This window comes from Cyclospora cayetanensis, unplaced genomic scaffold (assembly GCF_002999335.1).
Source record: "Cyclospora cayetanensis isolate NF1_C8 unplaced genomic scaffold, CcayRef3 CcayRef3_contig_31, whole genome shotgun sequence".
In the NCBI taxonomy this organism is placed as follows: domain Eukaryota; phylum Apicomplexa; class Conoidasida; order Eucoccidiorida; family Eimeriidae; genus Cyclospora; species Cyclospora cayetanensis.
Genome location: NW_020312270.1, coordinates 191,214 through 209,571, shown reverse-complemented (window position 1 = coordinate 209,571; position 18,358 = coordinate 191,214). Strand labels below are relative to the sequence as shown.

Genomic DNA, 18,358 nt, shown 5'->3' with positions numbered 1-18,358 from the left:
TTCTGGTAGACCTCGTGTTCTGAGGGACAAACGAGAATACCTGGTGACAGGTATGACCCTTGTTGGCACCCACTAGGCGCCGTGTCTTGTCGCACTGAAAAAGTTGTGTGGGCCTTCTTAGCTCCCAGTTGCGCCTTCTGCCCAGCTCACGACAGTCCAGAGGGACAGATTTCCTTGGTTTTAAGCAGTAAACAGGAAGTATTGCGGCATGGGGCCGCCTTGAAACTCATCAGTGTGCGCAGTGTTGGGCAGGATGACCCCCCACCAGCAATTCCTGTCACCTGCAAATCCACCTCTGGCAGGCTTCTCAACAGAAATAGACTGCTGGCTCAGCAGCCGTAGGCTCCAATACACGATGAAGGGAGACTTTGGACCTGCTGCTGCTAGATGCCGACGGGATTGCGGTGTCCACAGAGGCGAACCAGCGCGATACAGCGAGAGCAGTGGCCGGCAGTATGAGATAAATATGAGAGCGTGTTTTCATCTTGAAACAGAATCCAACAGGCAGTTTAGGCTCGTACCTGTGCATCCGTTAGTCCTTGATGGGTGGCTTACCCTGCATGCGCCCCGACTTCGCTTCCACAGAACCTGTTGGCTTTGGACCCCCTTCTCTGCCTACTTTCCCACTCTGTGCCTTTAATCGCTTAAAAACCCGCGTTTCATGAACTGCTTTTAGTGGAAGCTTCTAGGCACGCCACATGAGCCGTTGCGTTCAAGCAACTGTTCTAGTCCCCTCCAGTGATTCTCCATCGCAGACAGCACAGCAGTAGCCTTTGCCGCACTAGACTAAGTCGCAACATCTGCACAAGCCTAAGAAGCGCAATGGCGTCTTCAGCGGTAATACGGCCCCCAGCTCCCGACCTCACGGGTGATGGGTGCAAACGTGTTGGCAGCAGGAGGGATCAGCATGCGTCGGACTGCGTTCGGCTGCAGCCTGTGGAAGACAGCACATCGTGCAGTGTTACATTTCTCATCAATCTGCCTTGGGGCGGCACGGTGGCGTATTCCATGCCGCTGAAGGAGCTGCCTCTCCTCGCGGCTGACGAGGTACCTTCGCTGGCCATGCCTCCTAGCGGGCAGGGCGCATCGCCGTTATCAAGACTGCATGCGTCCACCAAGCTTGAAGTGTCTTCGGCTGGCCTCTATCTCCCAGGCTCCTTCCTTATTTCCCTAGCAGCGGCGCGTGCAGGGTTGCCGACAGCTTCCGCTTCGCAGCAGCGGTTGGTGCTGCAGAAGCGGGAGGTGTGCCACACCACCTTTGTACCTCTTGAAACGGTTATAGGGACTGCTGCTGCTGCTGCAGTGGCGGCTTCCAAGGGCCTTGCCCTCCGAGCAGCTGCAATAAACTCCCTGGAAAGGGGATGCGGCGCTCCTCTGTGTTCGCTATGGCTTCTCCTGAGGCTCCCGGGTGGGAAGGGTGGTTTTGGTGCGCTTCTGAAGAAGCAGCGAAGAAAGAAACGCGCCAATTTCTCTATTGACGCATGCAGGTAGGAATGGTATTTCGTGGACACTGCGCGGAGGCTACCCCAGAGTCGCATGATAGCCGTTCAAGGTTGAGCCGAGTGGACTCGTCCCTTCTTCAGCGTCCAACGGCTGTAGGTAGGTGACCTACCGTAGAGCTTCTAGCTCGCTGTTGCACACAGAGCTTTGCGGGCTGTTTCGCGTGCTGCAGAGATCTCACTGGAAGGAGAATCCGACAGGCCCAAGTGGTAGATCGCATAAAGGCATGGATGGAAAAGAAACGGAAGGAAGATGCTTTAGTCGCTGTGCTGACGCAAGAAACGCAAGAAGTAAAGGTACCGGTACGTGCATGCAGCACAGCGCCAGCGTGCGCCTTTCGCCCTTCTCTGCTCAGAGAGGGCCTTTGGGTTCCTTGCTGCCGAAGCGTCTCTTTCGAATGTCTGCGAAGCTGCGGGCGCGTGGCGGCTTAATCTCGGATGTGTTTTTCTCAGGAAGCGAAACCAACTGTCTCCTTGGACGCCGCTTTTCTTTCACAGCAGATCGCTCAAGTTGCGGAGATGCCCGACGTCGTTGCTCATGGCCTTCAACGGCAGAGCGCTCTAAGGTGTGTTTGTGTTCGTGTGTGTGTCTGTGTCTGTGTGTGTCTTCCTGTGTGTGTGTGTGTGTTTCTGTGTGTCTGTGTGCGTGTCTGTGTGTGTCTGTGTGTGTGTGTGTCTGTGTGTGTGTTCGCTCTTTTATTTCCTATTTTCTTTGTGCAAGTTTCGTGTATCGAGTCCTTCCCAATAAATCTTGTCTTCGTAGTGTATTGGCCAGCGGGCTGTACGTGTGCGCTTTAAGGCCCTGTTCGAAGAGCTTGTACCTCGCAAGGAGCTGTGTTTTTGCTGCTTAATTTTGTTGCAGGAGGGAGATGGACGCAGAAAAGCGCATTCGGGCGGCTGTGCCGCAGAATCGCGTTCTTTTCGCTCAGCTGCGTGATGCTGTCGAGCTTGATAGCGAAGATGACCAGTGGTCGGATACGGATGCAGAAGAGAAGCTTTTTGGTGGCGAGCAAGATATTAGGGGGAGCGGCAGTTTTCCCATCAGTGGTGGTAACACTGGCACTGAAGACGCTGGAAAGCTGCCATTCAGGTGCACTAGCAGCAGCAGCAAGACAGGTAGCAGCAGCAGCAGCAGCAGCAGCAGCAGCAGCCGGGCGTCAGCTGCTCTTGTGGTACGCGCCCATGGATCGAGTACAGTCCCTACAGCCAACAGCAGCAGCAGCAAGAAGTGTTCTTCGCAGAGTCCAAACTCGGGTGCCTCTGCTGTGGAGCTTATGCGGCAGCTAGAGCAAATGCGCCTGAAGGCGTCGGCAGCTCGGGAGGCAGAAGGGCAGCAACAAGCAGCAGCTAAGGCAGAAGCAGCTAAGGCAGCAGCAGAAAAAGTGGCACGAGAGGCAGAGCAACTGGACGTGCGCCGCTTCAACACCGTCGAGGAGCTGACCAAGGCCGTGGATGCTGAAGGTCCGCGCGCATTTGCAGTCAGCTCCTAGAACTTGTCTTGTTGTCTACTTGTAACTTTTCGTGTGGCGTCATTTTGGGGGGTTTTCACCCTTTTTTTCGCGTTGTCTTATTCTTGAGGCTGCTTGACCTTTGACTACACGCGATGCGAGGCTGATGAGGGGTCACTGTATTTGAACATTCATGTGCTGTTGCAGTAGTTAAGGAAAAGCTCCGGCAATTGGGTTGGAAGTGCGGTGGAAGACCAGAGGAGAGGTGAGCACGTGAAATTCAGCCAAAATAAAGTGACAAGTCACGGCGCCTGCCAGTCACCATCTGTTGGTGCATGCTGTTGCTTGATTACGCTTGCACGTCTGTCATCTGTTGGTTGCGTCCTGACGTTGCCGTGCCGCTTGTGTTTTCAGGGCCGCTCGCCTGCTCCAACTAAAAACAGTGGATATGGCCAATGTGCCCAAAGCGTTGCTGTCTAGACAGCCGGTTCGGATGGCTTGAAGCGTTGACTTTTGTCTTTGTGGCAAGCGACGTGAAAGCAGTGTTTGATTTTCTTTTTTTGTCGAATCTCTGAGGTACTACTGCGATCTTGGTACTTCACACGAAACTTTCATTAGCGTTTGTATTGTAACGCCACATCCGTCATCCATTTTAGCTAACCAACACGCGGGGCGCGGTAGTAGTGCGTAGTTGTGCCCATGAACGTTCAGCTAGCGTTCATCAGCTTTTAGATTCGTTCGATCAAGTCTAATTGTCAAAATTCACTCGCCTGTCAATAACACCGTAGGCCCTGTATGGACTGATGGCCACTGGGCTGTTCTAGCCAACACAAGGCATCTCATGATGAGCATGCAGCGTCGTAGTATAAGCACGAACCTTTGCCACAGATCCAGCTTCGCTTTCGAGTTCTCCTCAATAAAGTTAATAGGCATATTGTCCAGTTGCTTGTACGTGTAAATACAGTCTGCTTCGTAAAAGAACCCCCGTGACCCATTAGTATACTCCTTTAAGGTTTTAGTTAAGACACTGAAATTTAGACTCAGTACAAGAAAATCGCTGGATGTATCTCGGAAGTCTCTTTATGCCCTGGCTCCCCAGAGTTCCCACAGCAGGCGACAGGTTCATCTAGGGCTAGCGTAGCTGCTCCCTCTAAAAGCCTCGAGTGTTTACAGCTAGTTGCAGATAGCGAGTACCGCACACCCATACAACACTGGATTTTTTTGTATCGAAACACACTATAGTAAGCAAGATATCCTAGAGGACATACCATTTAGTCAGTTCTTTCCTAGTTCTTAGTCAAGCATAACTAGTGTAGTAGGTGTGTAAATGTATCGTAGCCCTCTACACCCAGGTTCTGGTTTGCTGCTTGGTTCTTGCTTTCATCCTAAGGCACAAGAATTGCCTCCAAAGCTCAAGGAGTGCTCCCATTCGCTCTCTGAACCTCATATCAACTATGTTTTGCGGATTCAGCGGTTAACTGTTTAATCGCGAAGTCGCTGCCCATTCTGCAACCACCTGTCCTGGCACTTCATGTGGACTCGAGATAAGCCGCTGATAAAGCTGCTGCTTGCCTACGTTGTGGCTTTTGAAATCCACAGTCTTGCATTTATCGATATACGGAGTTATCGATAAATTGCCATACTTGAGCCTCCCCGGCTCTTCCACGGCTTGTTTCTGACTTGATGTCGGGATACATCGATGTGTCCGAGTGCCTACGAAAGCTTGAACTTTAGAGGTTCTGCAGGCGGAAGAATTCCCCCTTATTGTGGAACCATCATTGAGGCGATTTCCCCTGCAAGAGACGCACCGCAAGGAACACATGTTTCTGTTTATCTAGGGGGAGAGGGGTACATCTTCAATTCGCTCATTAAATCTTCAGTTACTCGCGAAAACCTTTGGGCAGTCAGGTTCTCATGGTGAGCTTAAACCCACCACTCATCCTTAAGCTTTTCATTGGGTGATATATCAGGTACTTCTTGCAAGACATGGAGCTACTGCATTCACTTGCAGGCCTCCTTTGCCGCCCCAGTAGCTGTTGCGCCACTGGACTTCCATCAGCAGAGAGTTCTTCTCAAACTCTTGCTTACAGAAAGCACAGAATGCAATATCAGAGAGCTTGCTCGTAGCCAGGCAGTAGTTCACGGTAAACGTGACAACCCTCAGCATCTACAATCGATGGGGAAGCGGAAAACGTTGCATCTAACAAGGCTCTGCTAGAAAACGTAATTTTTCATTTGATGTTTCCGCAAGGTGGCAGTCGCGTTGAGACTCAGAGCAACGTCAATAGAAATTTTGATGTGTGTGGAGTGAAGTGTTTCCCACGCAAAGCTTTCATGGATCGTTGCAGCTTGCTGTACCCAACATGTACGAGGACTTAACTTCTGTGCAAGAATGTGGAGAAGATCGCACCACAAAGGCAAGCAGTCCCCATTGCTAGAAGCTTATGGGAGGCGTAATCTCGCTGTATTTGAGGAATATTATTGTACTAGTGTACGCATCATGCTGCAGGAGAGAGGTAGTGTGAGCCTGGAGGGCTCATGCGACAGGGGATCACCAAAGTCTTGCGGCATCAGATAAGTGGAACACGTTAAGATGCCCAGTTCCTGGCTTCTCTGGCTTGTAGCCTATCTGAAAAACGGTGTTAGCATGCTACAAACGAGCAAAGCATAACCTAAAGTCGATGATAACTTGCTAGGGGAATAGCAGCTGGGGTTTGGTCCATTGTACTTAACTGCTCGCTACATTCTCGGTGGCTAAGTGTTCACTTGGAAAAATCTGAAGGTTGTGGTAGATAAAAGCCTCTTAAATGCAACCCCCCGGCCAGCCATAAGCAGAATTTGTTAGCGAGATGGGATATGAATGCCATGTATGCCATTTTGGTGTCCACCTACGGCCCTCCTAGATCGATATCCAATCAGGCAGCAGTTGAATGTTGGTGTGTAGGGCTACGTTAGACTTTTGAATTCTCATCAAGTCATTTGTATAAAGTTAACTATCGGAAAAATCATTATTTGGTTCGGCTGTTCTAATATCCTGTTTGGGGAGTGCGGGAAGCCCTTCAAAAAAATACCTTATTGGCTTCTCTATAGTTTTCCATTTAGACTGAAGTAAACCAAATCCCTACGAACAAATATTGGATGGTACGCTGCAGCTAGCAGCAACGCATGGTGAATGCAGTCCTTCACCCCTTCATCCGCTATATGCGGATGCAGAAGGGCCTCACCTTTGCCTAGTACAATTGTCTAGCTTTGACCACGTTCCTTAGAAGGTCAACATGCTAATTATTGTTGGCAACAAGCCGAACAAGACCTTGGGGTGATAAAGTTGACGGTAGCGCAGCGCCTACTGGGGCGGCAAAAGCGGGCCTGCAAGCTGATATGAACGCAGTAACACTACATCTGGTAAAAAGTCTCACGTGTTACCCAATGAAAAGCCTGTGGATGAGGCTGCGCTAACCAGTAGAACATGACGGTTGACGGTGGATGAGGACTTGAAGTTTAGTAAGCAAATGAGCACAATCTACTTCCTTCGGCTGAAAGAAAGAGCCAAGTGGCCACTTAGAGTCAATGGACATCGGGGCTGTGCCAACCGGCCATACCCTACAGGCTAAGCTAAACGGGGAAAAGAGCAAGAGAAAATCAGCGCTCCTATGCAACCCCAGAGAACCTCTCAACAACGTACTTGCTTTTTTCGAAAGTTTGGCTCCTGAAATTCGGAGCTGCAAACACTTTCAGATTGCCTTAATCTCGAACAACGGGACTAGACCCAGCGGAAGAAAGTTGCGCCGTAGGCAAAGAAGCTGCATCAGGGAGACTAAATACCCCCAGTAGGCTGCGCCATAGTGAAGGGAGGAACGAAGGCTATATCCGCAAGCGGGGACCCACCACCGCTCAGCCCTGCACTAACACAAGTTCACATTGATGGCCAAGTGTAAGAACATTACTCAACACTGGTTATTGGGTGAGTCTGTTAATTGAGGAAAAGCCACAGAAGTCCAATCTACCTGCTCACGCCTTAGGGTAGTCCTTGGACTAAATTTGTTGACGGGCGGCAGACTGGAATGATTGGCATGGCTGTGGCGGTCAACTGTCTTTGCACGTCGGGATGTGGGCGTACTAACGCAGTCAGTAGATTGTAATTTCCACCTGCGCACCATGATGTGGTCGTAGGTATGCCATCAGTGGCCCAGTGGAAAGTGTGCATGAGGCCACAGCTGCGTGGTGTATAGGTCAGTGTGCCAGGAAGCTCTAGTAATCATTCATTTTCTTTGTGAAGAGCAGGCTGCAATTAGTGCCTCAACGCGGTGGGGTAGGGCATTCATGAGGGCACCTCAACAACGATTTAATGGAACGTATTTCGGGAGCCCCTCTCAGTGGTATTGGAACAGATTCTCTAATACTTAGTACAAGCTGAGGCTTTAGTCGAAGATAACACAAAAAAATATGTATCACGGGCTCTGGATATGCTAAACAATGACGAACCACCAGCAGTTGAGCCACCTGTTGGTCGTCCAACGCACTGCATTAAGCTAATGCCTGGGTGAACCTCAAGCAATGTTCTGCGATATTGGAAAGCAGAAGGGAGACCCAGCGGCAGGAAAATGCATTGTACGTCTTGATGAACGATGCAATTTGCATTACTGGGTAAATCTCCTTACCCCGTGCATGCGCTACCTGATATAGCTATCTTAGCTATGAATACTGGTCAAAGTTCGCTGGCTATTGTTGTAAAGGAGTTTCCCACAATCAGGTGTATGAGAAAGCGCTTCAGGCATGCTGTTTCTGCGCTTTTCCCTATGCCGTTTGGAGGCTTTGGAATCGACTATGCTGCAGGAGCTCGCTGTATTTGCATGCATTTCTTGCTATGTGAGACGCGAAGACACTGCTTGACTAGTGTACTTTGGCTCCCTTTACGCGCTTTACTTGTATTCTAATTTATTGTAGCACGAGGCTCATAAATTTTAGCCCTCCGACGACAGCAAGTCACCGCGCTGGCGCGGTCGTGCCGGGTGAAAGCCCCGTTCGTTGTAAGCTAGTCTCTGAGCATTACTTTCCACTGGGTTGGCTTTAGTCGTTGATCTGCACTTTGCTGTTTTCACTTTAGCTTTTTCCGCGGTTCTGCCTGCCGAGGAATTGGTGGAAGGGCAAGAATGCTTACGCTGTTCTGTAGGTAGTTGACCTCGACATGCAGGTACGGAACACGAAGGCGTCTCTTTAGAAGGCGTGCGGGTTAATGTGCAGAGGGCTAGGTCCTCCTTGAACCTTTCTAATTCCCCTAGATATTATCAATTTAGTATTAGGAAACAATCGAGCAAGTAGCTTGTCTGTTCGTAAATCTTGTTTATTGCGGTACTGTTGCCTCAATACATGAAGACCAGTGCTGTACGTATGTGTGGTAAAGAATGTGTGCAACCAGGCGTGGACGCTCGGAGTGCTTGGAGGGTGCAACAAAGTGCACCCTAGGAATTCCTCTCTCTAATGAGGGAACCATGAGGGGCGCAGGCAGGAAAAGACGAAAGGCTCTTTTGGTGATAGCACTTAAAGGAAAGTTGCAAAGGTTGTAGATCTTATTTTTCAGTCTCCTCCCACCTAAACGCATGAGGCTTTGCAACGGTCACGGTGAATAAAATAGGGGACACCTGGAGATATGAAGAGAGTGGAACATTCTCGCGCAGCTAGAATTAATGTCTCATAAGAGACTGCAGTGTTCAAGGACTTGATGCTTGGGTTCCAGCAGTTTAAGAGATACCCCAGACGAGGAGGAAAACTCAAGAAAGTTGTGGAAAACACCAGAACCTGCATGATGCTAGAGCCGTGAATGCCGCTGAAGCTTGAAGCGATGTCAATAGTGTGCTTACTGTGAAACTTTTAGCCGAGGACATTGTGACAGTTCTTCAACTGTGTGGTGTAGGTGTCTTACACTCCCGGAGGATTGGCAGCTGACAGACGACAATCCAAGAAACTTAGGCTTGAATGAGCATAATTAGCTTAAAAGCATGCAAAAGGTTTGAGCTCCAGATGGAATGAAGGACGTGCACCATGCTGAATTTTTCCTCGAAAACCCTCGTTTGCCTCCGCCGCACTGAGATTACCAACGATTTCTTGTAGGCCCCGGTGGTGCAGTATCTTTCGTCTGCTCATACAAAGAATAGAATATTTTGATTCTGCTTTTAAAATAATAAAGTATCTCGCTGTAAGCCAAAAACAGTTGAAACTTTTACTTTTGAGGAACTATATCAAGTATTCTCCACTGGCACACCAGTGGTCCATGCAAGTCGCATGCATGAAAACAGCATCAACGGTGTTATACTTGACGTAAAGGCTCAAAATACAAAGCGAGTGTATTTTAAATGAAGTTTTGAAAGTATATTTGTAAAATTTTGACGGGTTTACGCAATACTGATGTGTGCGCTGGAAACATTCAGTGCAAGTGGATTGGTGAAACCCCTGCTGGGCTGCCACAACGAAAAGCACACAAACTACAGGACATCACCGACTTTTGAGCTTTTCTGATCGATTAGATCCACGGTTGATGCTTTGTGCGGTTCACAACTTGGATATCCAGACAATTGACTCGACCGTCACTCCTTCCTCAAACAGGAAAGAGGCATTTTTAGGCCATCTGGTGCACAGGTCAAGGCTCCTTAGCTTTTTCTGGCTTAATTGTAAGGCTTCATTATCCACACGCAGTTTCGCACAATGTCTTCCCAATGCACAACTTTGTAACCCCCCTGATAAACAGTCTCTAATTCAGTCGGCCATATGTCAAGTGCGCTGCTTTCCTCAGACTGCCTATCGGGGGATAGCGGCGAGAGTTTTAGCTGCGAAGAGCCAAGATGTCGTTTAAAAAGTCAACAGCAGAGCCGATGGCTGCCAACCGAGCAACATCGAGCATGGAATGTGGAGGTCCAAGTCTGTATACTCATTTTGGAACCTTTCCCTCCGAACTGGAGGCCCAGCGTATGTCTTCTTTCTTGTATCTTACTTTGCTTTCCATCCAGCAGTCATTAACTTGCCCTAATGCATTATGCAAGTAGTCTAGGTGCCTTATGTGCCTTTGCAGCTGCAAATTTACTGACAACTCTTTTTGAATTTGCTCGTGTAGTACTAGCCATTTGTTTGTTTGTCAGGCTGTGTTCAGTGCTTAGAAAGGTGACTCTTTCAAACCAGACGCCATACCGGAGAATACAGTCTGGGTTCTCCCCAGAAAACACGGGGGTCCTCCTTGGACAACGTGACTTTGCCGCAACTCTTAGTCGACCAGGTAAAGACTTCATTGCGAAGTTTTTTTGAAATGGACCCTTTGATGATTATGTTTTCCATTTGTGTAAAAGTCAAGTGGTACATTTGAAGCTTTCTGCGGCGCCATGCGTGCAGCCGTGCAAAGGTTTGCTTCGTTACAGCGGGTGTCCCATGAAGTAGCCCAAGCACCCCGTGCTCTAAGCTCTTGCCGTGGGAGGGCAACCTGGGATAAAATATGCTGCTGCGGGCGAAGTACGTTGGAAAGCATAAAAGATGGAGAACTCAATAGCAGAAGAAGTGTAGGAGAGGGACCAACAACGCTGAATGAGCCACTTCTGAGGGGTCAGGAAGCATTCACAAGAGGTGGACGACGCAGGTCCGTGTGCAATTCCTCATATTCCCCGCTATGTCCGAAAATTTACCATAAAGCAATGCATCCCGCTCCTGTTGACTCTAGGGGCTGCTTAGACATCTTGTATCCTGTGGAAGCATACAGTACTGCCAGATCTGAGAGACTTGAACATCTTAATGGGTACTTACATTTGAAATTTTCTCGTGCTTTAGCAACAACGAGGAGGCTTATCAAGTTGGATTGTAAGCATAGCAGAGATACAAACTACATGTGAGTACGCTGTACTCTTAGTAAAATAAGGACAGGTACCAAGTGGTCTTTAAGTACATATAGCACTATCTGTCCGGTTTTCATCAAATCCTTTGCATGCTGTTGGCTATGCCTTGTGATCATCTGTGCTTTCAGAGTGTCACATTTTCTGCATTTGGCAGTAGGTGACCTGGAAAGCGTGTCCACGGTGCCGCCTTAAACGCAGCCAGCTCATATGCCGCGACTGACGGTCCCAGTTCCGGTTTTCTTCTCGTTTTGCAGTGAAAGCCGTAAATCCGGCCTCTATGTGTTTGTTCCTGCGGAAGTGCTGGGGTGTTGCCGCAAAGTTGTCATTGTTCGCAGAAATCGACCTCGATAGAGCAAATGCTTTCTTGCGGCTTTCATACACCGCGTTGAATAGTGCAGCTGTTAGACCTTTTGGCGCTTTCTTGCTGCGTGACCACATGGACCCTATTTTTTGGCCTGACTTGCAGTGCATCGGATCACTTGCAGATAATGGGTTATGAACTGTATCCGGGGTGTTGAGGGGAAAAGCTAAATGATTTTTGTACTCATTGGTTCCTTTGAAAGGGCTTTACCAGCTCTAAGCGCCGCTGTAAGGCCAGGGCCCTCACCCATAAGCCACCTACTGATGTGATACCACACAGCAGCTCTAACGCCTGCATCATATCTCCCTATTTGCAGCCACAATATTCCGCTTGGGCTAAAAGGATAATGCCTGCATGTTTCTAATATAAACCTTTGGCAGTGCTCTGAATTTCTCTGGCATCATGTAGAATTGTTGCGGGACCTGGTGATGATGGGCCTAGGCAGTGTTCGTCATTTGTGTCGAATGGTTGAATGAGAGTTGTTCTCGATTGTTTAAGGGCTTCTATGAAGCTTGTTCAGACGCCGACAAACACCTTTCCTACTAGTTTTCTGGACATTCTTTGCTACTAGGGTACTAAGTTGCTTTGATGTGTAATATCATACATGTGCAACATTCCTGACGTTCAGGTATCAATCCAAAAAGAATCCAATTTACTCCAAGTACCTGTTGATGTCAGGGTTTTGATGCTCGTATTGACCTGCACCTTTGCCCAGACGCCTCCAAATATAGTAACAAGTACAAATACAATATGATGGTGTTCGCCATCTTAGCAACCTCAAGGGACCTCGTTCCATACGTTTTGCTAAGTAAACGCACTTATCAAGCCAAATCGGCGAAGAGCAACAGTAAAAGTAAGCATGGGAGTCTGTTGACACTACAGAGCCTACTATGCCGTACCCTTTTGTCTTGCGCCCTGAAAAGATACTGTCACCGTTTCGCAGGGGTTGGGAAAGGTGCCATCTGTGGGACTTTTCTCGAGTCTGCGTTAGGAAGTTTTTGCAGCCGAGAACCGTTAAAAGCTTGAGAAAAATATTTGCTCCTCATCGAAATTAAATCCTCCCGTTTCTACTCCATTAATATGTTCCTAAGGCTGAAGAATAACAAAACGGATACACATTGCTGCACTTGACAATTAGCTGCATAGTCCCTCGTTTTCACGCGCCCTAGCATAGTTCACAGGGGGAGAAACAAATATTTTAATTGGGTGAAAATGGCTCTGATTCATCCAAAAATATATAAAGAGCGGGTTCTTGCGGGTACGGCGTTCGACATTTTGATTAAACATGAGCGAGCCGAGCCTAAGGGAAACGGTCTAACTGCAGCGTTCCGCCACACTGTCGAGGTCACGAACCCTGTCAATGTTCTTCACCTGCTTCTATTATGTTCACTGCACGCGCTTCTGAGTTGAAAAGCATTACACAACCACTATCTTTGCTTCTGAGCTCTAAGACGATAATTGCTTGCTCTGGCATCGACTTGCCACTCAGCTACCAAATGAGGAATGGAACAATGCACAACTAAATTGAGTACATAGTCAACATAATTAAAAGCAAAATCCGGTCAATAGTCTTGATGGATTCTAAATCAAGGGAAAGGATTTCATGTGTCTGGTAGCATGTGTTGATCACAGCCTGACAACTTGTACAAGGCCAAAGCTCTAGAGAGTCGGTGTGGTGAGCCGCTCATTTTGATCTACACATTATCCAATGGATATCAATTAAAGTTAAATGAGTGTGTCATGTGAATTCTAGGGTTGAAGCACTTTACTTTTGCTACTTTCGCGAAATGCAAGTAAGAGCTGCTGTCGTCGATTGGCACACCACTGGCCTGCCCCAGTCGCATGCGTGAGGCTTAGTAGGGTCACTCCCTGGGTGTGCCCCGTGAAGGGAAAAACACATACAACATAGTATAATTATATGCATGATTAACGAAATTGGAGTGGCGTTTTCATACAAGTGGTGTACTCAATCGGAACGACAAGAGCAATTGAGTTACGAGCATCACGTGGTGGGTTAATTCATGGATAAGTGCTCAGTTCAAGAATATAACCAACTTTTTTTTAATTCATCTATTTTGAAAAGTCCTTTTTTGTGTTCTACAGGTCACATGATCCAACCATCGAAAGAAGCATTTGCAGTGCCACCCCTTCCGCGAACAGGAAGCATCCAAATTTTAGCCATACAGGCTCGTAGCCACATGAATGGCTTTTCGTGAGACATCCTCCGCCACACACATTTTTGCCAGTGTGTAGGCTCCGTCGCAAATAGCTGCCACTGGCCTAGGTTTCTGAATGGCGTTTTTGTGTTGTTATGTCCTCTACAGAAGACTGTGCACGTTAAAGAAGGTTTGGAGAATCGGCCATGAAAATGCCATCGAGTGAGTCATCAGCTCCACCGGCTCTTGGTCCGCCGGCATTGTCGGGCGTTGCAGGACGCTTGTCAAGTTTTCCTGCCCCTCCAGGCGTCTTTTCGCAGCCTATCGAAGCAGAATGTAAGCATTCTCCTTCCTTTGTGTTTACTGAGAAAAGCAATCTTCGCATTATTTTATTGGCCAGAGTTTACGACAGCGCTCTTTTTGATGTCTGTACCGGATTTCCCTAGCAAGGTTTCCACGATCCCCTTCAGCATACCAGGGCAACTATTTGCTTGCCTGCCTACGCATGCGTGCAGTACAAACACAGTTATCTCTTTCAAAACAGACGCCCTATCAGCGATTGCAATCTGGAATTAGCCGAGGCGACACAGCTATTCTTCTGGGTCAAAGAGACTTCGCCGCAACGTTGAATCGGCCAAGTGAGAGCCATGTACATCCTTGTACTTGGGAAATCTACTGTCTGTTGTTGCATACCTGAACACTTTATCACGCTTAGTGACCGAACAGCTGCGATATGTTCCCGCAGTCTCGATCAGTGTTTACACGGCTATATTACAACAAGGTGATATGCTCAACAACGAGTTTTGTGCATATCATGTTAAACGCCTTTTTGCTGTATCTGGTTCACAGCAGCCAAGTTAACTACCCTTCTTATTGTTTCAGCTTAAGCAACCTCTTCAGCTTCATCATTGTTGTGCTGAGACATTTGGTCCTTTGTATGACCGAAAAACAGAATGCGGCCTTACAGTGGACAAGTTGAAATGGTCGTATGTATGCGTTTTGCTGCTTCAATAGTCAAGCTCATCTTTGAATCTGCAGTTGAAATCACGATGTCGTGGGAGAGCATATGTCGCACCGATGGGGCATTTTTCAGCTGTTCGCTGAATATTATAACTCTTTCCAGTAATCAGACGCCTGAAGGGTGCTGCCTTGTGTCACTTTTGTGCACAGTTGCCGGAGGAGGCATCGGACCAGATGGGAGGGCATCCACAGTAGGGCCTTCAGCAATATCTCAAATGTTTTTACCTGCGCCGTCGTCTTATGATGGTAGGACTAGCGTTACTAGGTTGCTCAGGCTTCCCCTTCTAAGTACACAGATGGTAGTCCGGGAGAGCTGCTGAAAGCAACGTAGCGTAAAGGGACAAGCTGTTAAAGTTAGGGGTGCCTGATTTGATTCAACTACCATAGTTCATTGTCGTTTGAAGAATGCGAGTTGACTTTATTCATCACTGCAGGCTCAGAGTTCCCGGCCGCCGAGCCACATCCGGATGATAATCAAGAAGCACTGAGCAAGAGGCACGTGCGCATGTTGTATATTATATTTTGCGCTCAAAAATTCTTCTGTGAACTTCTTGGCACTCTTTTTCTTGTCACATCCATTGCTTTGGCAGAAAAAGGTAGCCATGGGACCCTTTCACCGTTTTCTGTGTCTGCGGTGGTATATGTATTGACATTTTTGTTTGTGCCCATAAGTGGAGCTCATTTCAACCCAGCAGTGTCTACTGCGATGTTCCTAACATCCAAGCAGTTCCACTTCTTCGAATATTGCTCATACTTCCTATGCCAGCTGATAGGAGGCACCGGCGGAGCCATAATTGGCTGGGCAATTATGGGAGAGCCGCTTAACATCCTTCCTCTTGATCCTGGGGCGTCGTCGGCTAGGTCCATATTCCACGAGGTCATCCCCACAATCCTGCTTATCTATACATGTCTTGTGCTTACTTTCGCAACGAGCGCTGGGGATGTTAGCCTTCTCACCATCCCCTTGACTGCCTCTATGGTTGTACTGTTCGGTGCCATTGCCGGAGCAACAATGAACCCCGCGGTAGCGACCGGTATCTACATGTCTCATATCATTGTAGGGAATTACCATGTCCTAACTCGAGAGATTCTGATCGGTATCTTATGCCCTTTCCTGGGAGCGCTCCTTTCCGTCATTGGCTTTGTAGTCACCCATGCATATACTCATCCCCTTGAGCTCCGCTTTATCCATTTTACATAAAAATACCATGCGGCCGCTGAACACATGCCAGCTATATTGCGTTTTGAAGCTGCTCATGCTCTTCTGTCCTCGACCCCAAACTCAGCTGCAGAATCCCCTGCCCCTGGGACTCGCACACCTGTTTAGCGTCGCGCAGCCTGCTTGTTCGTCACTTTGCGAAATGGCGAATGCAGACTGGCGGAATACGAAGCTTCGCTTCCACCTTTCGTCAGGGACGAAGAGTTTTGCTATAATTTATGCAACGAAGATACATCAAGGCGGGAGGGTTTTCTCACCACCCCAGCAAGGCGCTCCTCCAAAACTTTGATTTGCACGCCCTTTATTGGGACACACCATAAGTGCCTTTCTAGAGCTGTATGTGCAGAGATTGGCTTGTGAGATGCGGCTCGGGTATATCCTGTACACCTTCCGAACAACTGCATCTTAATGCCAGCACACCGTGATCATGCTTCGCCACTTACCAGGGTTTAACCACGGCGTGACACGGTTTTTTTAAACGCTAGAAGTGATGCATCTCATTGGCCGTGTGCTGCGACCAGATGGTTCGGCCAGTGAATAATAGGCTCGGCAGACCCTCGGCCATGACTGCCACTTATCTGGCGCGCTATCGGTGTCCGAATTGCATTCGATATTGTGTGACGTGCCAGACATGTCAAGGTTTGCTCACACTTGCTACAGTCCAGTTGCCCACTAGGCGTTGTTCACCTAAAGGTACGAGCAGTCCCCTTTGCAACTCGAGGTGACAGATCCGTAGAAATGATACTTCCCAAGTATTTCATGGCCCTTCATATGCAAACAACGTGCAACTGCACGCGCCAGCGTCTGCGGCCACGGGTACACAGCAGCGGACAAATGCACCGCCTGCGAAGGAGCCATTGCAATTAAGTGATTTGCATCTAGATCAGGTGCTGACGGATGGCGGAACGGCTCCACTACAGCCCCGCTAGTTCGCATTCTTTGTTGAATGCCAAGATCGCCTCCAAGTCCTGTTGATCAGAAGGGTCATACGGCTCTGCATGTTGTCCACTTTCTGTCTCCTCAGTAGCTGACGTAGCTGATTGTGCTTCGGCTGAGGCTGGAGCATCCGCTGGAGCTTCATCCTGAACCGTATCATACTGATGTAACTGCTTTCTCCACTTCTGATAAGCTCTCTGAAAATGAGCCTTGCTGCATCGCAATTTTGCATCTGGGGTCATTGGATCCCCTTCAGAACGGCGCTCCGTCCCAACCTGCTTCAGGAAATTACGGTAGCCAGCAGTAGCCTTGCCGATGGCGATGTCTTTCATTCTTGCACATTCGCGTCGCTGCCATTCTTCTTCATCCTCCTGCTCCTGTTGCTCCTTGCTACTATTCACTCTCGCCTGCTGCTGCTGCACCACTTGAGGATGCAGCAAGCCAGGTAGCGGAGCAGCTGTGCCGGGGGGCAACCCGACCGGCATGAACATAGGAGAAACGAGACCTGGCAACTGTAGGAAAGCAGGGGCACCCATCTGAAGTAGCAAGCCTACACTGGATGATCCTTCTGATGACGTGCGCGTAGTGCCTGATCGGCGTCGATTCGCGCCCTTCGCGCTGCGGCGCTTCGCCTGCTGTCCATGAGAAACAATGGCAGCATCGATACTACCGGCTTTTTCGGGAAATTGGCCATCTACGGACCGGCGAGAGAGTGCAGATTTGCGTCTCTTGCTATGGGGGAGTCGCTGACATGGAACCTCCTGAGCAGCCGATGAACACCCGTCTTGCGCAGGAGCCTCCGAGTTTTGCATGACCGCAGAGGGGCCTCCGCTTGGAGCATCAGAAGTCCTCCTATTCCTCTTGGCTGGCGTTAGAGTAGCCGAGTCCAATGCTCCATTCGCCAGGTTCCGCTCCCGTCTACCAGCTGTCTGATGCTCTTCGCCAGCGCCTGAACTGCTTCCATCGTTTGGCGATCCCACCAGCAACCCTTTGAACCCCGGCATTTTCTCAGCACCCTTCCTCTCTTCTGCAGGACTTGCCTTGCTAGAATCCGACTTGATCGATGAACAGGCAGCTGCTGCATTATCCGTGCCTTCGCTACAAGGGGCTCCAGGCTTGCTGGAATCCTCACCAAGCGCAGCCGCAGCAAGGAAGTACTGGTTCATCCCTGCCTGACTGTTTTCAAACTCAGGGAGAACAACAGCCTCGCCTGGGGCATAAGACTGATCTGCCTGCTCAGCCTGAAGCAACAGGGCCGCATTCGCAGTGCTCCCTGGCGCTGTTTTGCTGCGGCTAAATGACTCCGTTGACATGTCCGCCCAGCGGATTCCCGCACGAAAAGCCGCCATCTTCTTGGCAGGACGGAAGAGAGCGGATGCGCAAAATAATATAGTGATAGCGGTTTCACAGTGCCACCTGAGACTACGGAACATCACATGCACATAAGCGCCAACGCTCCACGACAGACACCCTAGCCGTAATATCTACCCTATGATAGAATCCGCACCAGATGGAATCATGAGCCTTTGCTGCACATTCCCTTGCCCCCCCCCCTTTCCCGTCGCCTTGACAAGTGGTACGCTTTGTGTTATCCACTAATCGCCATAATCCAACCAGTACATACACTTAGGGCAAAAGGCTCCTGGTAACCGCCGAGCTGTTCTCATATTCTAAGACATACCACTGCTCACATCCACCCCTCAATCTTATCAGGGGCAGTATGGCTCTACCAGCCAAGCCCACACAAACATCAAAGTGTCTGAATATGTTATAGAAATGATATCTGCGATTTGACTGTGGTTATCCGCTATCTCACCTGAACTCGAGGGGGCTGCTTGGGGGCGTGTA

General features: G+C 49.0%; 3 protein-coding genes across 3 annotated transcripts; 2 read left to right on the top strand and 1 right to left on the bottom strand.

Annotated features, from left to right (window-relative positions):
* The first annotated feature begins 822 nt into the window (after positions 1 to 822).
* LOC34621340 (replication stress response regulator SDE2) lies at positions 823 to 3,449 on the top strand. Its single transcript, XM_026333859.1, has 7 exons — positions 823 to 1,487; positions 1,673 to 1,802; positions 1,953 to 2,083; positions 2,362 to 2,577; positions 2,713 to 2,960; positions 3,155 to 3,212; positions 3,362 to 3,449. Exons 1-7 carry the CDS (start codon positions 823 to 825, stop codon positions 3,447 to 3,449), a joined length of 1,536 nt encoding a protein of 511 aa, XP_026189644.1.
* Positions 3,450 to 13,547: 10,098 nt separating this feature from the next.
* Positions 13,548 to 15,556, top strand: LOC34621341 (probable aquaporin NIP7-1). The gene is made up of 4 exons (XM_026333858.1): positions 13,548 to 13,671; positions 13,851 to 13,973; positions 14,476 to 14,601; positions 14,790 to 15,556. The coding sequence occupies exons 1-4, from the start codon at positions 13,548 to 13,550 to the stop codon at positions 15,554 to 15,556; spliced, it is 1,140 nt and encodes a 379-aa protein (XP_026189643.1).
* Positions 15,557 to 16,488: 932 nt separating this feature from the next.
* LOC34621342 lies at positions 16,489 to 17,859 on the bottom strand. Its single transcript, XM_026333827.1, has one exon. The coding sequence runs from the start codon at positions 17,857 to 17,859 to the stop codon at positions 16,489 to 16,491; it is 1,371 nt and encodes a 456-aa protein (XP_026189612.1).
* Positions 17,860 to 18,358: the final 499 nt, after the last annotated feature.

Excerpts from the sequence above, each read along its gene's own strand:
- LOC34621340 (XM_026333859.1), top strand. The coding sequence starts at position 823 with ATGGCGTCTTCAGCGGTAATACGGCCCCCAGCTCCCGACCTCACGGGT. Across the intron at positions 2,578-2,712 it reads GGCACTGAAGACGCTGGAAA|CAGCAGCAGCAAGAAGTGTT; the intron begins GCTGCCATTCAG and ends TACAGCCAACAG. Across the intron at positions 2,961-3,154 it reads CAAGGCCGTGGATGCTGAAG|TAGTTAAGGAAAAGCTCCGG; the intron begins GTCCGCGCGCAT and ends GTGCTGTTGCAG.
- LOC34621342 (XM_026333827.1), bottom strand. The coding sequence starts at position 17,859 with ATGGCGGCTTTTCGTGCGGGAATCCGCTGGGCGGACATGTCAACGGAG.
- LOC34621341 (XM_026333858.1), top strand. The coding sequence starts at position 13,548 with ATGCCATCGAGTGAGTCATCAGCTCCACCGGCTCTTGGTCCGCCGGCA. Across the intron at positions 13,672-13,850 it reads GCAGCCTATCGAAGCAGAAT|TACAAACACAGTTATCTCTT; the intron begins GTAAGCATTCTC and ends GCATGCGTGCAG. Across the intron at positions 14,602-14,789 it reads TGCGCCGTCGTCTTATGATG|GCTCAGAGTTCCCGGCCGCC; the intron begins GTAGGACTAGCG and ends TCATCACTGCAG.